The sequence below is a fragment of the Bactrocera tryoni genome, chromosome 2 (assembly GCF_016617805.1).
Source record: "Bactrocera tryoni isolate S06 chromosome 2, CSIRO_BtryS06_freeze2, whole genome shotgun sequence".
Taxonomy (NCBI): domain Eukaryota; kingdom Metazoa; phylum Arthropoda; class Insecta; order Diptera; family Tephritidae; genus Bactrocera; species Bactrocera tryoni.
Window position 1 is genome coordinate 24,335,946 of NC_052500.1, and position 17,963 is coordinate 24,353,908.

Consider the following 17,963-nt stretch of genomic DNA (forward strand, 5'->3'; position numbering starts at 1 on the left):
CCGCTGCTGTTCCTATTTCACTCTATGATCCGTCGATGAACCATGTCCGTACTAATGCCGAATCTGACTCTATTGGCCTAAAACTCTTGAAACGGCTGACGGTAAGCATAGTACCTCATTTGTAGGGGTATTGGCCGGATGTCGAGGAAAACTTACAGAGCTTAAGGTTTACTATTCATTGATGTTTAAAAATTTGAAGATATAGATTTGCTCATATTGTATTAAATTTTTTGAAAAAAGCTTAGCTTTGTTAAAGGACTGCTCTTTATAAGGAGGCATCATTGGGAAGAGACATGAAAAATCAATTCAAACGTTGTATGTCCTTCATTGCGATAACCGAGCAAATACCATATTCAGATCTAATGTAAAAAATAACAATTGAGTTGAGCTGTTTGGTCGAAGAGATAGAAACCCATATCGTCGTCTTTCTCTGACTCCGACTCCTGCTTTTTGGAAAGGAAGACTTTTCGGCAGCAGCGCCAGCGCCATCTGCTGGAGCAGAGGTAGCAACAGCAACAAGTTTATTGCCAAATATTCAAAACTTATAATTCAATTTATATTTTACTCTCTTCACTTACAATTTACTGTACAAATACTTTGAAGAAAGCTAATTAAATCGAAATATGTTTAAAGTCGAATATAAAATTAGTTCTCGCTTTGCTATGATTTATCATGCATTCACAGACGGTGTTCGAACTGAAATGGTAATAAGACAAGCCTACACTAACACAACTACCACAACACACCGCACCGCCCTATTGCCTTATGAACGGCAACAACTGACACCTGCGGTTGTCAGCGCTTGTGGAATTCATAATTAATAAATGAAAATTTGACAATTTAATTTAATTTCGTATCTCATCATCATTTTTCATACTTTAACATGCAGTCAGCGGCGGCGGCGACGGCGCCAACTGTCAGGTGACGATTGTGGCGGAGCTGTGCTGCCCTGCAGGCAGCTAACTTATCGCTTTAGAGGCACGTTTGCGCTTACGCCATGATAAACTCATTTAATTGCCACATTTTACCCACTGACTGCGTTGAGTGGAAGCGCCGCGCTGGGAGGCGTCTGCAAATACATTGTGCAACGCACCCTAGAACACGCTACGTGTCTGCTGGAATAGTATAATTTCGCTTAAAATGCAAATATTACAAAAATAACATTTGAATGCGCGTATTGAAGCGGCTGGGGCCGAGGAATATGATATTCGCGATAAGCAGCGCGCGGGCCAAGAGTCTTATTGATTTAAGCTGCGACTTTGGCTAGATGTTAGTATGTTTGTAGTATAAGTATACAAGTATGTGGAATGAGTATGCTAGTAAGAATTGCTGTGAGTATTGCTATGAGTATTGTTATAAGAATTGCGCTAAGTATTGGTATAATTGGCAGCGCCGCTTGTTTGTGTGCGCATTTGCATAATTCAGCCATAAAAAATTTCTTTTGCTGCGAAAATTTATTGTCGGAAATTTAAATTCTCAATCGAAGCGCGCGCACATACACGCTGACAAACGCAGTTACAAGTCCGCTCAAATGCCGTGTGAACCGCAACAACACAGCTACTTGCGCGCTAATAGTGTGGCTGCTTTTTGGGGCCAGCTGCAGGGTTAGCTTTTAGACCGTAAGTGTTGCTTCTACGGATTTTTCCATTTCTTTGCAAGACGCTTCGCGCTTTAGTTGTAGCTGCCGCGCATTTAAAAGGTATGTATGTATGTGGCGCCACCACCCACCTGTCAGTTTGCCGCTAGGCAATAAACGTGCTGGAAATTGCATTGGCATTACAAGTGTGCGCTCCAAGCTTCCTCATCCGCTTCCTGTTGTACGCTTGAACGCGCCGCTAACGCAGCGCGCGGCGACCGGTTGTTGCGTATCAAACTCTAAATCAGCATCACACATCGCCCGCAGCGTAGTCAACTCGACGAGCGGCACGCGTTCGGAAGATGCCAATGCCAGTGCGCCCTCTTTCCTCGCTTGCTGGCATATTAATAATTCAGGATATTCAAATGCGAGCGCTGCAATGGCAATGAAGATGTCAGCAGCCGCCGCAACGCAGACACGAGGCGCATAGCTGCGACAAGACAAAACAAAAGCGCTACGTACAGCCAAATAGCAAGCTGGATGAGCTGCTCACTCCCTGTCCTAGCATACATACAGGCGCGCACACACATAGCAGTCGCTTAATGAGAAAATCGCCTGTGGTGGCACAGGCGGCTTTGTTGTCGTACTCCCCGCACTTCGCCATGTGATTATCTTCGTTTAGTGTGTGGAGTGGTTATGGCAAATATTTCACGCGGATACCAAATCCCCGTAGGTTGTAGCCAGGCACATGACAGCGTTTTTTGTTTCGCAATTTAATAGCGATAATTTAAATATACTCGTTTTTTAGTGAATTATTTCGATATAAAAAGATTTATTCCAAAGTGGCGCAGTTGCGTAGTGTCTTGCTAAAGCCGTTCAGGCATTCGGGGAATCTCTTGCGTACGGCACTAACACATAAATAATAAGGGGAGAAATCAAAATCTTAAATGAGAAGGTGGTTAAGCCTATCAGGGTTGCTATTAGCTGTGTCAAGTAAGGCAAGGGCAAGGAAGTACTAAAGTACAAGGAGAAATGAGTGCCAAAGTCAGTGTATGTGGGACGCACTTACGACCTGCGGTGATTTATGAGATGACACCACGCTGATTTTGCTAAATGAAATTTATTTATTCCTAACAAAATTATTTGGGGGTAAAAAACAATTCCGCAGGAGAATGCTACAATATCTGATTTAATTTTTAAGACTTCATACCATAAAATAAATAGCAAGATTTTTTAATCTGCATAGAGCGGTTCTTGTAGATACTTAGCTCGCTTAACTGCTGCAGCCTCGTAATTTTAATACTTCAGTTAATATCGTTTGCAAGACTACTTCTCTGCTTTGTTTCTTTAAATCAATGAGCTTCCCTCAAAATGAACTAAAACTAGAGTGATAGTGACAGCAAACGACGCCAGATTTTTTGCCGCTCTTTATGATATTTCTTTTCAAAAAGGAAAGATATACGATCCAACAACGAGTCCAATTTATTAAAATTTACTACCGAAATTCGGAGTCAGTAGCCTCAACTTTAAGAGCGCTACGTCCAATTAATGGTAATAATCGTCCTGTCAGATCAACAATTGAGCGTCTAGTTGAAAAATTTGAATCCACAGACACAGTTCAAAATTTTCCCGTGCCAGAATTCCCATGTCGAGAATATTGTTGCCGCCAGTGCATCAATTGAGGAAGACACAAATAAGTCTCTCACACCTCATTCTCTAACGTTGGGCATCTCTGTGACGTCGTTGAGGCAAATTGTGCGAAAATATCTTGGTCTACATCCTTAAAAGATCAAATTGACGGAAAAACTGAAGCTACTTGACCACCCGTATCGTCGTACTATATGTTCGTGAATTGGGCTGAGCAATAACTTGAAAATGATCCGAAAAAGCGATGAGATCATTTCTGGCATGGTTTCGTCAATAAGCAAAACACACGTACTCCATGAGTCGCCATTGCATCCCAAAAAAATTACGGTTTGGTGCGGTTTATGCGCCGGCGGCGTCATTGGGCCGTACTTCTTCCGTGATGATCTAGACCGACACGTTACTGTGAATGGAAATCGCTACCGCTCAATGAACACCTAAGATTTTTAACCCGAATTGGATGATATGGGCTTGTATGTACAATTTGTAATTCCAACAGGACAACGCCAGAAGCCACACAGTGAATGTTACAGTCGATTTACGGAAAATTGATGGTGAATGTGTTAGTCTATTTCCTTTGGGGCTACGTCAATGCCAACAAGCCAGCGACAATTGAAGAACTTCGTACGAAGTTCGAACGTGAAATTACAGCAATATCCGGCGATTTAAACTTGAAAACAGTCGAAAATTGGGTTAAAGGTCTGGGGTTTTCTAAGCGTGCCCGTTGTTGCTATGCAAAAGAAATCTAGTTCATTTCACAGGAATAAAGAATTTCATTGATATTCCAAACCGTAGCGATCTTATTGGAAAACCCGTTAGTTTATAGTTTGGAATACGTTATTTTGACAGCGACAGCTTTGAAGAGTGACAGTTGTAAAGGTCAAAGCGTGCTAAGTTTCCAAAAGCTTGTTGTTGAGAAAACACATTTTCGTCTCAAAAATTATCTGGAGTATCAACTTAATTATATTTGGTAATCAAAAAGACCACACGTGATTCCTAAAGGTTAGATTAGTCTGGAAGGGTCGTCAAACACGCATATTCCGTGGGCCATCAAATGTTTGAAGCGTTGCCTTGCTACTGCAGGGCACCACGGCTTTGATTGCTGCTGGTTGGTTGTCTACGTAGATGTTGATTCTGAGGCTGCTAGTTGATGCATAAGAGGCTAGCCCTGCGGCTATCCTCTGTTTGAAATGTACTGCAGTGATCCAGCAACTTAAAAGGCTGACGTATGCCTAACTCTGAACAGTATATTTCCGCACCATCTATGTCTTCCAATTTCTAGCCATCCATATAAATGTTTAACATGTCGCGCGCAGTTAACACACCCTTATGCGAACCGTCTTGTTCTATGATCTCTGAAAAGTATAATTTGATAAGTATTTTTCAACAGTGGTACTCTGGAAATTTCTTTTCGAATAATGGCTAATTCTACTGAGCAATAACTAACGATATATAGGCCAAGAGTGGAAGATGAGCAATGGAATAAGCTTGCGATTTAGCTCAGTTTTTGACCACCTCATATAGAACATAACATAATCTATCTTTTTCTTTCAATGGACTCGATGCCAACTTATTTCATGAACAAATATAATTTATCGATATTATGAGAACACATAACATCTTATGAAAAATATTGAGTTAGTCGCGCATTTGGTGCAAATAGTATTGAGCACCAAAGACCTTATAAGCTGTTCTAACAGGATGAAAAGAAACTTTCGGCTCAGTTCTCTTGTAAGACCGAGAACTACATGCAAAAGATACTAAATAATAATATACTTCATTTTAATTCTGAAGTAAAGCAGTATATCTTGGGTATAATAGCTAAAACTGTTTTTATGCCAGTCCATTTTCCTTGTACCAGTTTGTTTGTTCGATACGCTGCAAGCAAGTGTTTGATAAACCAAAGAGAGCTAATGTTATTATTGAATTGTCTTTAGGAAGTTGACAATGGCTAGTCATGTAAACGCTTTTCTTAAATAAGATTCAAAAATTAAAAAAATATTAAAAATTTGCATGTCCACGTTGTTTAAAACACAAGTCCTCTATTTTAATTGACAAAGTATGTAACGATTAGAGTGCTTTTTTTTTCTAAAATTTGGTTGAGCGCGATTAGCCTAATACATGTGTTTGTTTTTTCTCATTTACGTCTCCGCGTGCCACGCATAAATTAAGATATTCGATTTTCTTTGGAATGGTGCTTATCTAAAAATTCCATTATCTTCGGCTTGGCCTTGAATGACTTTTATACGACACAACTTTCTACTCAGCTGTGTTTCAATATTACATAGCAAACCAATAATACCTCCACAAGTTAAATTCCAAGCAAATATGCCATAAATAAATATATAAAACCATGCTATGCATCCCTGCTTGCCCCCAAAATTTGCGGATGAGACTAAAAGCGGCTGTTGGAGGTGGGATGCGACCTGCAATTGTCTTTTCAAATTCGTAAGGAGCGCTGCCTCACTTTCTGCCAACTCTCCCGTAAGTGATATACGGCGCGCTACCGCCGCCTTATTACTCGCGCCAAAGCTGAGCAGCACAGCGGCGCGTTTAATTTATTACAGCAGTTTGTTACGGTGTTTCTGTCACAACAGTCTACATAAAAATGACCCATCATAAATTTAATATTCTTGCTTTATTACTTAATGGCAGCAAAACATTTTATTTACACCACACTTCGCCTCACCTTACGCGCGGACCTAGGCACTGCGCGCCGTTGTACTCGGTATTTTTAGTCTACTATTTTATTTAATATCTCGCACCGCTCACATCGCGCGCGCGGCTATAAATCTGCGAGTATCTGCTGTAAGTAGAATATGACTTTGTCTTTATGCTGCGCTTTCTTATTTTTTCTGCTTTTCATATTTTCATCTACTTCCATTTTTAATCCATCATAGTTCTACGACACTGGGCTAAATCATTTCTCACTTATATGTAATTTTACGACGATGGCGAGAGCGCTGCTGCTGCCGACGGTATGACTCGGCGACCCGTCGACCCACATAGCGCCCGCTCTACGCTCCAGCGCGCTGAATGCGAGTAAAATATGTCTTAATATGTAGGCCTGTCTGGACATTTACATACCTACTTTATATTGACATATATATACAGATATATATAGTTATTAGTCGTTCTATCATTCGTGTTGATTTCAATGTGTCACTTCGTCTAATTGTCTCATCAACACTCACACACAGCCAGATAGCGAAATTGTCTGCTGCGCCCGGTGTGTAGGGAAAGCCAATTAGACACTGAAAGGAAACTAAATAATAGGGACACAACAACAAGCATAATTGCAATAGCCTTGACTTCAATGTGTAACATTGTTGTTGTTGTAAAATGCAGAGAAATTATTGTTGGTGCCGCTGCAAGGTGCCGGGTGTTAAGTGCCGTTCGAAGGCAACTTTATGATTATAAATATTGTCGTCAGCATTGTGTCGAACGAGCAGCCGCCGACCAACCGCTTGTAGCCACCACCAACGCCAAGACATTTATAATTAATGATATTAATAGCACGTAATTATCATTACTGCGGCTTTTGAAACCGCCTTCCGGAATGATTAGTGGGTGGCTTGAAGTCTTTCTTTTGTTTTTGCTTTTAGCTTGTTGTTGTGGACATGTGCTGCTCTATTATGCATAAGTTGAACGATTTTGTTGTGGATTTCTGTTTTAAATATAAGAATTTAAGCTTGTTTTGCTTAAAAACGATGATTATTATTTATTATGATTACTTATGGCATGAGATTTAAAGTATGGGTATTGAAGCAATTTACTTACTGCCGATACGAATTCAACATTGCTAAGTGGTTTTATATGTTTTATTTAATTATGCTTATCAGAAAACCAATATCTGATAACCGAATCGAGTACTTCGATAAATAACAAAAAATATATAAATATGGGAGATAATTTAATATTAATTATAATTAGTTTAATAGTTTTATTAAAAGCAGTCGATGTTTATGATAAGATATTTGATTTGTATCGTTACCTTAATAAACAGAATATACGCTCTGTTGCTATTTTTATAACTGAAAATCGTTCATCAAATAATGTCAAAACAAACAGTGTGATATCAGCTCATTTTCGAAGCCCCGAAGTACAACCGTAATGTTGAGATTTGCAGAATTCTGCCCATAAACCGTCAGTACTTTAACCTTAAAAATATAAAAATTATTATTTTGAACTATTCTACGACTGGCAAGTAAGTTACTTATACGCCACCACTTCTACGTAACAATTCATATTTAACGAACTAACTTTGCAGATTACAAGCTCTCTTTGCACTCCAGCAACTCAGTGAATTTGGTTGAAATGATTATTTTCCTCCCGATTATCCCAATGCCCTCACTTTCCTCATTTTATGAAGGAGCGATCTTAAGTGTAGGTGTCTTGTGATAACCGCTAAAATGTTACTAGTTTGTTAGTTTGCCTAGAAGTAGAAGCTTTTTGGTCTGTTCATCAGCGACACAACTCCAAAGTAACTTTGTGGTATTTCCTGTCTGGCTTGTGTTACAAGATCTGAGACTATTGTTTCAAACAATCCTTGAAAGAACTGAAAGGCCTGGGCTGCAGCTTAAGGGAGTTTTATCTCCGGCTGTCCCCAAGCAGGCCAGCTCGTCTGCCTTTTCATTTGCCTATATTACTATACGACCCGGTACACAGTTGATGATACTAAACGCGTAACCTTTTTAGAGTCTAGTTATTGCCTGTTTCTATAACCTAACAGTGTGCCATGGTATTGGCGCCAGAGATTGCCGCTTGGCTATACACTAGAAGGTTAATGGATTTGATGGTTAAAACAGAAATCCACTTGCCACATTTTCTGCGTGAAAGACTGAATGGTAGTCATTGAGATTGAAGCTACCTTCGGTGCATATATGGATAATCACAAAAGACGATAGCTTCTGTTCATATTTCACTCTTTGAGCCGTCGATGAATATGCAGATTTTGACGTTGGGACTGTTCATCACCACTGGGTACTTACTTTCTATTAGGTATTGAGAACGTTGTGTTTACTACCTCATGGTTTTCCCATTCTCGATTACATTGCCAATTCAGCCAGAGTTCACTAACAAGTTTGAGTATAACAACATTTCCGTGATGATGGCAAATCTGACTCTATTGACCTAAAATCTGAAGCCGGCTGGGCGTAAGCATTGTTTCGTACCTCATTTGTATGTGTTTTGGCCGCATGTCGATGATAACCGCTAGAGCTTTATGTTTACCACAGATTGGTGATTATAAATTCGAAGATATGGGTTTGCTCATTGTTCAATTGCTTGAAGAAAACTTAGCTTTGTCAAAGGCATTATTCCTACAAGGAAGCAGCATTGCGAAAAGAAATGAAAAATCAATTCAAACGTTTTATGTATTTCTTTGTGATAACAGAGAAACATTATATTCAGATCTACTGCAAATTAAAATATAGAAATGTTTGCCCAGCACACATATTCAATCATAATTTTTAACAGTAAAAATCAAACTTTCTTGACGATGAGATGAGTAGCCGATGGCTAGCAGCTAGGTTGTTGTAATGGCTATCTAACGACGCACCTAGGCATTTAGCAGGCCCATTGTGGTACCACTGGAAATAAAAAACCGTCAATATACATATATGCTTCTCTCTGAACCATCCCGTGCTGCTGATAAAGTTCATAAGTACGAAAAGTTTTATCTGCGTAACTTCAGAGATGTTATCAAAAAACACCCGATCAATAGTTGCTAATATTTTCATTTATTTGTCTACTCTTCTTCTACCCTGACAGCTACTACACTAGCCGTAATATGGCATTTCCAGTCTAATGGCATGTCTGCCTATTACACAGTGACCTGTTAGTAGTCTTACTAAAATTCCTATGTAATTTCCTTTGAAGTTTAATAGTCGGTACGTGCGGCCCATATCCCGTTCATGCCACGTTTGCCTGCTTGTCGTGCAAATCAGGGATTAATTCCGCTGAGACTCGGCTATGCTTATTTTATGTACTATTTGTACGTATGTTAGAAGTACTCTTTAGGTGTACTTTTAGCAACGAATCTGCCTTAGATTTCAAAAGTCAAAATATTCCATGTTTACAATTGCCGAGCCCCTCTTAAGTTTTTCTTGACTGGCTCTATTGGATTAATAGAAAATAATGGAAAACTACGAAAACTTACGAATTTGAAAAGACCTTTTTAACTCATTTGTAGCTTATTAGTTTCCTATACACTATTGGAATCAAAAGAGATCAGAGCTCAAACAAAGTAGATAGCAAGACAAACAAAGAAGTAGATAATTAATTCAGCGATGTTTTCCAACACATACTGATATGACTCTTAGGCTTGGGCGTGGCCTTTTATCGCTTATTATCGATAATTTTTCTTCTGGTATTGTTCATAGCATTCACACAAATCCGGCAACTTGAATCGGGCAATTTTTTATAGTCTCATTCTTATCCTTAAACACTCTTTTCTAAAATATTTTTATTATGTATATTTTTGCATACATTTTGCATAGAAAGTGAGGCTTGGTACTGCGACCTACAGTACCTTGTATCTATACAATACAAAAAATATATACTAAAATACAAATTTTCGAACTCCTCCAAAACAAATGGCATCCTGCCACCCCTTTCTTAACTTAAGCTTTGCCTGCTTGATTTTGTTGACAGTCTTCCTCTGTAGCAAAGGTGTCACATTTCATCTTGTAACTTATGGCCTTTTTGGCACACGAAACTCCCCACACCGAATTTCCCCATTTTTATTGTAACGCTCTCCATTTTTATTGCGATATTATTTCATGTCGAAAACAATTTTAACGACGCTTGTGATGGGTGTACGAATGAAGTCTTACACACACTTTACATGGATATTCAATTTGGTCACATAAATATTTTACTACTTTTGATTTTTATTTATCTCAAATTGACGCCGTCTACAGATATATACGAGAAGGTACAAGATGATTTAGGGTGTTAAATTGTGGTTGTTGTACGCATATTTATGATTGCGCAAAATAAACACGAAATAAAATTTTAGGTATTTTATGTCCTAATTTATTGCGACCATGTGTTATGCATACGAGTATTTTTTAATGGTGGACAACCCAAAATGGGGCAAAAATGTACAAATTTTGTGCAGAAGGTTGGAAAACAAAAACATGTTATGGTTTATTTGGCAAAATATAATCTAATGTCGCCTTCATTTATCTTTCAAATGCATGTGTGCTCACCTTGATTTTCCCACGGTTCGCATCATCGTTCGCTCAGCGATAGCAGTTAGGTTGGGTTAAGATGCCGATTCTAACAGGGGATCTCACTTGGATAGCTTAGAACGCTGTCGACTCAACAAATTTCTAAATATTGGATCATAAGACCCTCACAATGCAATAAAACGCTTTAAACTTACCACAAACCTAAAAGTTAGCTATCAGTTTTGGCTACATCTTACGGTTTGCCGAAGAAAACAGTACTGATATGTTTCATCCTTAGTCGTGTTAAGGCTGAACAATGAAAAAGAAAGTCATTAGATGTTTCCACCTTACTATGCTCCATTCAACTTTAGAAACTAGCTTCCGCCAAGATTCTTAGCCTTATCGCTTGGATGCTTATTGGATAGTGTCTATTAAGAAATCTTACGATTACGGGAAGCTGAACTTTGCTCTGGGCAAGTAGTTCAGTAGCTCTTCAGCGTTCTGTTTAAGTGCCAACGGATATCGCAGTCGCGCAGAAGCTGTTCATCTACTAGCGCATCTGGTGATGAAATAGCTTGATGATGTTTCTAGTGAGGACAGACACTTCTTGACTAGTTTTGAGCTCAAAGCTAGCGAGCTCAGAGCTAGTATAGCCGCTCTGCTGTCGAAGTGAATGGTCTCCGTCCTGAGAGAAGCTGCACTTCATAGCAGTGGTCGGGTAGCATAAGGGTATGGTTGAAGGAGAGTTTCGTTTAAAAAACTTCTCCTCCAACCTTCCCTCCTAGCTTCGACGCATCCGTAAACAAGTTTACTGCGCCTCTTCTCTGGCGACTTCTACTCATCTACATATCCCTCGTAGGTATATGAGCAGAAAAGAAGCCACTACAAGCGGTCCACGGTTGCTTTCAATAAAATGGGCTTTTTATCTTCTTCACTTCATAGTAACGCTAGTTTGTATGCTCTCTGCCTTTCTCTCTCTCTCTTTCTTTCGCAAATCAATTTGTGTTTCTCTTTTCATTTATATTTCTATTATTGGGATTTCGGTTCACTTCAACTGAAATATTCTCACCCAAGTTAAATAATATTTTTCTTCTTCTTTATTGGCGTAGACACCGCTTAGGCGTTAACAGCAGAGTTTAGGGTCGTTCTTCCTTTTCGATGTTTAGCGCCAATTGGAGATTCCATGTTTATCCAGATCCTTTTCTGCCTTATCTTTCCAAGGGATTGGCGGTTTTTCTCTTCCTCTACTTCCTTCGGCGGGCACTGCGTCCAATACTCTCAGAGCTGGAGTGTATTCATCCATTCGGACGACATGACTCAGCACCCGCTTCTGTGCAGCAAAAAATTAATGTCAACAAACACAAGGCAGGTTAGACGTCGAGAAGTTGCAATCACAACAGACAGCCGAATAATTTGCAACTCGACTTGTATTCCTCCTCTTGGAGAGCACTCATCAGCAACTCGGTATAAGGGACAGCATCTCATCAGCTTCTCTGTAAAATATAGTCGGACGAAAGCATGCCCAACGAGTGGATTTTAAGTGTGCTCTGCCCAATCCACAAAAGGGGAGACCCCACAATCTGCGTCAACTACTGTGGGATAAGTCTTAAGCTGGCGTATAAGGTTCTATCAAGAGTATTGTGTGAAAGATTAATGCCAAAAACTGATTGAACCTTATTAATGTGGCTTTAGACCTGGAAAATCAACAACCGACCAGATATTCACCATGCGCCAAATCTTGAATCGTCTCCGTTCTGCTATATCGTGCAGTGGCATGTTGGATGACAACATCTGACGAGTCAACGTTACGACTTTTAGAGAGAAAGGTTCTGCGGAAGATTTATACCGCAATCCATTTAGATTTTATAGATTGTTAAGTGGCAGAATGATTTAAACGCATATAAAAAAAATTATAAAAAGAGATTATGATATATCTCCATTCTACATAATTGTAAATTGATGTTATTCACGAAGTATCGATAGTTGAGATTCATCAGATAATTTCTAATGTCTTAATTCCTTAAATTAGAAATGGGTTCACGATTGTGGCATTTTGACTGATTTCTTTATTTTCGAGGAAAAAAAGCTAAAACTAAACACATCTTTAAGGCAATTATTTTATTAATTTTATTTCTTAAATTAGTCACATTCTTTAAAATTTTAAATTTTCAACCAATATATGGTAATTCTCGTCTCTTTAATGATCTCAAATACACATACACATATTCACAAATAAGTTTGTTTTATCTACCAAAAGTTGGAAACGGCGAAATTTTCGAAACCGAAAACGAAAAAAAATCCACTTCACCACACATTCGTTGTGCCCCAGTTTTGACTCCCCAACCACAGCCACAAGCCACGTCGAGTTTTATATTATTTTATTACACAAGTATTTATTTCCATTTTATTTGTTGCACAACATTTCCAATCATTTGGCACGAGCACAACAACAATCGCAACAACCAAAGCAACAACAAGCGCAACATCAAAACCAATCGCTAAACTTTTTAACAAACTTTTATTAGATAGACCTGCAGTTACAGTATATTTGTACTGCGGCAATTGTTATTCCAACTTCATTTGCTAATGACAATAAAAAACAAATACAGTGGCAACAACAGTCACATACATATACACACATATGTGTTTGGCATGTAGTGGCAGCACTGCACAGGCAATAACATGGCAATAAGTCGGTGACACTGGCGAAATCGCATTGAATACGAAAGCGCTCGCAATGGCAACAAACAAATAAAATAAAGAAACAAACGGCAGCTACTGCTACAACAACAGCAACGGCAATACATTACTATAAAATGTAGCTACTAATTGTTATTACCGAACTAATCTAATCTAAAAGTTGTAAACAGTTTTACTTTGCGGGATTAGTTGCCGGGCGATTACAATTGGCCAACGGTGCGGAGGAATTGGGGCAAGGAAAGCTCACTCACAAGCGCATAAGCGTGTCCGTATGTGTGATATGAGTGGTGAGTGTGGTGCCGAAGTACGAGAAACAACTTAATAGACTTTTTGGGTATAAGGGACTTCACTTCGAAGCAGCGATGGTTTGCAAGGAGTTTCTAGAGACCAAGTAATTTGTTGCAGAAGTGGACAGAACCTCCGATTTTTACTTTCCTCCAACAAGTGGCAAAGAATTGTGCTATATTTGTGGAATGATGAAATAATCCAAATGGAAATTTAAAATAAAACAATTTCAGGAAAAAAATTGCAACTTCTTTGATTTTATAATTTCTCCAATTCGGAACAGGGATCAAAGATACTCTGTTTGATTAAAAACCATGTTGGAATTTGACAACCTGACACTAAAGCTATAATAGTAATAGCGGCTATAGCGTTTTTCCCATGATCAAAATTGATCCGGACTGACCATAAATACATTTTCACGTATTTTAATAAAGAAGTTTGTTATCGCTCTCAAAATAGGCTTCTGAGCCATGCCAAGTGCACCAACGCTTAATCCAATTCTTCATACGCTTGTTATAAACCTCGGCTGGGAGGACCTAAATAGGGTTTTAAATAATTTTTGTAGCGCCTTTCGAAGGACTGTTGGTCAATTCAACGTCAACGTCTTATTTATAGTAGTGTTGCGTTAGATGAATGACAGCTTTTCAGCTGCGTTACCAATCATTACTTTTGTGAACTCAACTTGACGTCGTTTTTTCTCAAAATATTCAGGTCTTTTGGTACAGATCTAGCCTATGCTTGAAACTTACAGAAAGCTATAACTAAAAATATATCCAAAAATATACCCGAAACTATATACTAAACAAAGCTTTACCAAAAATTATACCCAAACAAGTAAGGAAGGGCTAAGTTCGGGTGTCACCGAACATTTTATACTCTCGCATGGTAAAGTGATAATCGAGATTTCATTATCCGTCATTTACATATTTTTCAAATACAGTATTTGTGTAAAGTTCTATTCCGCTATCATCATTGGTTCCTAATGTTTATACTCGTATTATACAAAGAAGGCATCAGATGGAATTCAAAATAGCTTTATATTGGAAGAAGGCGTGGTTTTGAACCGATTTCACCCATATTTCGTACATGTCATCAGGGTGTTAAGAAAATATTATATACCGAAATCGGTCTAGTAGTTCCTGAGATATGGTTCTTGGTCCATAAGTGGGCGGCGCCACGCCCATTTTCAATTTTTAAAAAAAGCCTGGGCGCAGCTTCCATCTGCCACTTCTTCCGTAAAATTTAGTGTTTCTGACGTTTTTTATGAGTCGGTTAACGCACTTTTAGTGATTTTCAACATAACCTTTGTATGGGAGGTGGGCGTGGTTATTATCCGATTTCTTCCATTTTTGAACTGTATATGGAAATGCCTTAAAAAAACGGCTCTGTAGAGTTTGGTTGACATAGCTATAGTAGTTTCCGAGATATGTACAAAAAACTTAGTAGGGGGCGGGGCCACGCCCACTTTTCCAAAACAATTGGGTCCAAATATGCCCCTCTCTAATGCGATCCTTTGTGCCAAATTTCACTTTAATATCTTTATTTATGGCTTAGTTATGACACTTTATAGGTTTTCGGTTTCCGCCATTTTGTGGGCGTGGCAGTGGGTCGATTTGGCCCATCTTCGAACTTAACCTTCTTATGGAGCCAAGGAATACGTGTACCAAGTTTGATCATGATATCTCAATTTTTACTCAAGTTACACCTTGCACGGACGGACGGACGGACGGACGGACGGACAGACAGACATCCGGATTTCAACTCTACTCGTCACCCTGATCACTTTGGTACACATAACCCTATATCTGACTCTTTTAGTTTTAGGACTTACAAACAACCGTTATGTGAACAAAACTATAATACTCTCGTTAGCAACATTGTTGCGAGAGTATAAAAATATACCCGAAAGTATATACTAAACAAGGCTTTACCAAAAATTATACCCAAAACATTAAGTAATATGTATTGAGTCAATACATAAGAGTTGTTGAGAAACTCTGCCATCCCTCTGATTTCAACACGACAACTCTGAAGCACCGTTTCTTTAATATTTATCTACATCATGAGCTTCAATGACGACTACTCAAACACTTGTGTTCTTCAGCAAGTAGATTCCCCAAAACACTTCAACAACACCTTCAGTTATTTTATAGTACTGATTCTATTGAAAACACAAAATTTCAAGCAAGCTCGTTGTTCACTATTTTTCCATGCCTGACAAACACACACTAACTGACATATGGAGATCAAAATTCGCACGGATATCAACGAGAATCTGGTAAAAAATATTTTGTCGGCTTGCGTGCACAGTTTATGTGAATTTTTGGCTAAAAATGTGTATATTTTTAATAAAAAATAAATTTAAGACCACTATGTTCTATGTACTTTCATATCTCAGATCGTTACTCACTTTACACAAACTAACTAACCCCACTTTCTTACATTTTTCCCCACCCTTTCAATAGTGAATTAATGTCCGAAAATGAGGACATTAATAGCGCTCAACCAAGCAGTAGCGAACCTAATCGTGCCACTGAAGCTTATGCCGAGTCGATGCTGACCGATGATTGCTCAAATTTAATAGCCCTTTCGAACAATAATTGCACAAATGGCAATGCAGTGGATAACACAAATGGTGATGCCACCGTAGAAAATGAATTCAACAAAGATCAACCGGATCCGGATAATATTAAAATGTTTGTCGGTCAAATACCCAAGTCCTGGGATGAGGCGCAATTACGTAAAATGTTCGAGCAATATGGACGCGTGCATACTTTGAACGTGCTGCGTGACAAGGTGACGTCGGTGAGCAGAGGTGAGTTATACACAATAGTGTTTAGAATATTTTACAGAAAGAAATCAAAGTGATGTGAGTATAGTTTCTAAGAAATAACGTATACAATTTGTACACAAGCACATGCATAAATATATATTTCTTGAATTTAATAAATAATGATCAGGCGATCTCTAGTAGGATTAACAACTCCTAATTGTACTACATAATGGCTATCTTACAGGCAGACCTTTGAGAGTTGTTAAAACATGCTTTATTAGCAAGCTCCTATTACTCATATCAGATTTATGTATATTTGTACATACAGGTATTGCTAAAATTTGAGTTGAATGCGAAGTATTCATACAAATTCTAATGAAGGGTTTAGGAGCTTCTAACCAATTAGCTGTTTTTTTTTCAAAATTTTCAACATCCTCTGCAAATAAATAGTGATATATCCAGAATATCCCCTCTAGACTACGTAATACTATTCTACCCAATTGACCTTAAACAGTAAAAAGCAAACAATGATTGGTCCCTACGTGACTCGCAATTGAACTTATTTCCACTAGTTGACTCATTTTGACACAACTGATAATATTTTATGTGTCATACCTTTACCAGAATTATGACATTTATCATCTTGTAGCACAAAATGTTATATTTACTCAATCCAGAAAAGACTAGTTAAGTTCTAATACTAATTGAGATATGCATATGATACTAATTGAGAACTAGTTTAAAACCAGGTGATCTGCATATAAGGCAGGTATCCACATGTGATTATTTAGCATACTTTTAGGCGGGTGGTCGCATAGTGAAAACCGGGTTTTCAGCCAATATAAACACATAGAAATTGACCGACTCTTAAAGAAATATGAGCATCGTTCTTACAAGAGCATAAAATAAAATATTGATATGAGTCTCTACATATTTAATGAAAGATACATATGCGCTTATGTAGTAAGTACACGACTCTGCATTTAATAGTACACTATGTGATAGTGTTAGGTGTTTCAATGTATTAAAGCATAGTATCATTATGTTTCCGAAGTCACCTGCCTTCAAAGTACCAGCTGCGTTTGGAAAAGAAAGCGATTTGAATCGCTTCAAAAGTGTGAAACTAAAAGGTGCTTTTCAGCTGAGCCGGTCACACAATTTTTAGTGCTCCACAATTATAGCCAATCGTCCGGACCTGAGTTATGTAAAGGAGCAATTACCGTAGCCTGATTGCCGCAGTAACACACAATTTGTGGTAATGATGAGCAATATTCAATATGCACATGTGGCAATAATCCTGAAAAATGCGTTCCGATTACTATAAATATTTAGTTGGATTTTCAGGAAAGGTTATGCATAAGAAATATTGAATAAGAAAACTCATACTTAAGATTAAATCAACATTAAATTATCAAGCTGCACAAAATTTCATGGTTATAAATCTGTATCGATCGAATAAATTTCTTCTCCGACAAGCTTTCAGTTTAATTTATATTCTATTCAACCTTTAATAAGGTTTTTAATTCTTTCAAAACCGCAGCTAGAAGATCGTTCCTCTCTCGGAAGGCATTATTTTAGGGCAAGCAAAGCTTTACTTTTGTATTATTTATACAAGCGGTTGCAGATTTAGTGATAACTATGAGACATTTTGAAGGTATTTGTAGTCAATTGGCTTAAAGGTGGGCTTTAAACAGAAATGATGAAAAACTTACATTATTTAGTGGCTTTGCCCATCCTTCATACTATCTGTATCCACCACTTATTCCATGAGATCATCGCCCATGCGCATATTTACCATAATAAAACACAT

The 17,963-nt window shown here is 38.3% G+C and overlaps 1 protein-coding gene across 4 annotated transcripts in view; it reads left to right on the plus strand.

The window, feature by feature from the left end:
* Positions 1 to 17,963, plus strand: part of LOC120767891 (CUGBP Elav-like family member 2) — a 181,692-nt gene that overhangs the window by 25,112 nt on the left and 138,617 nt on the right. For all 4 annotated transcript variants that reach the window (XM_040094219.1, XM_040094217.1, XM_040094221.1 and 1 more), the window contains one exon: positions 15,846 to 16,195. In XM_040094219.1, coding sequence (XP_039950153.1) covers positions 15,846 to 16,195 — 350 coding nt within the window. The remainder of the gene's footprint in view (positions 1 to 15,845; positions 16,196 to 17,963) is intronic.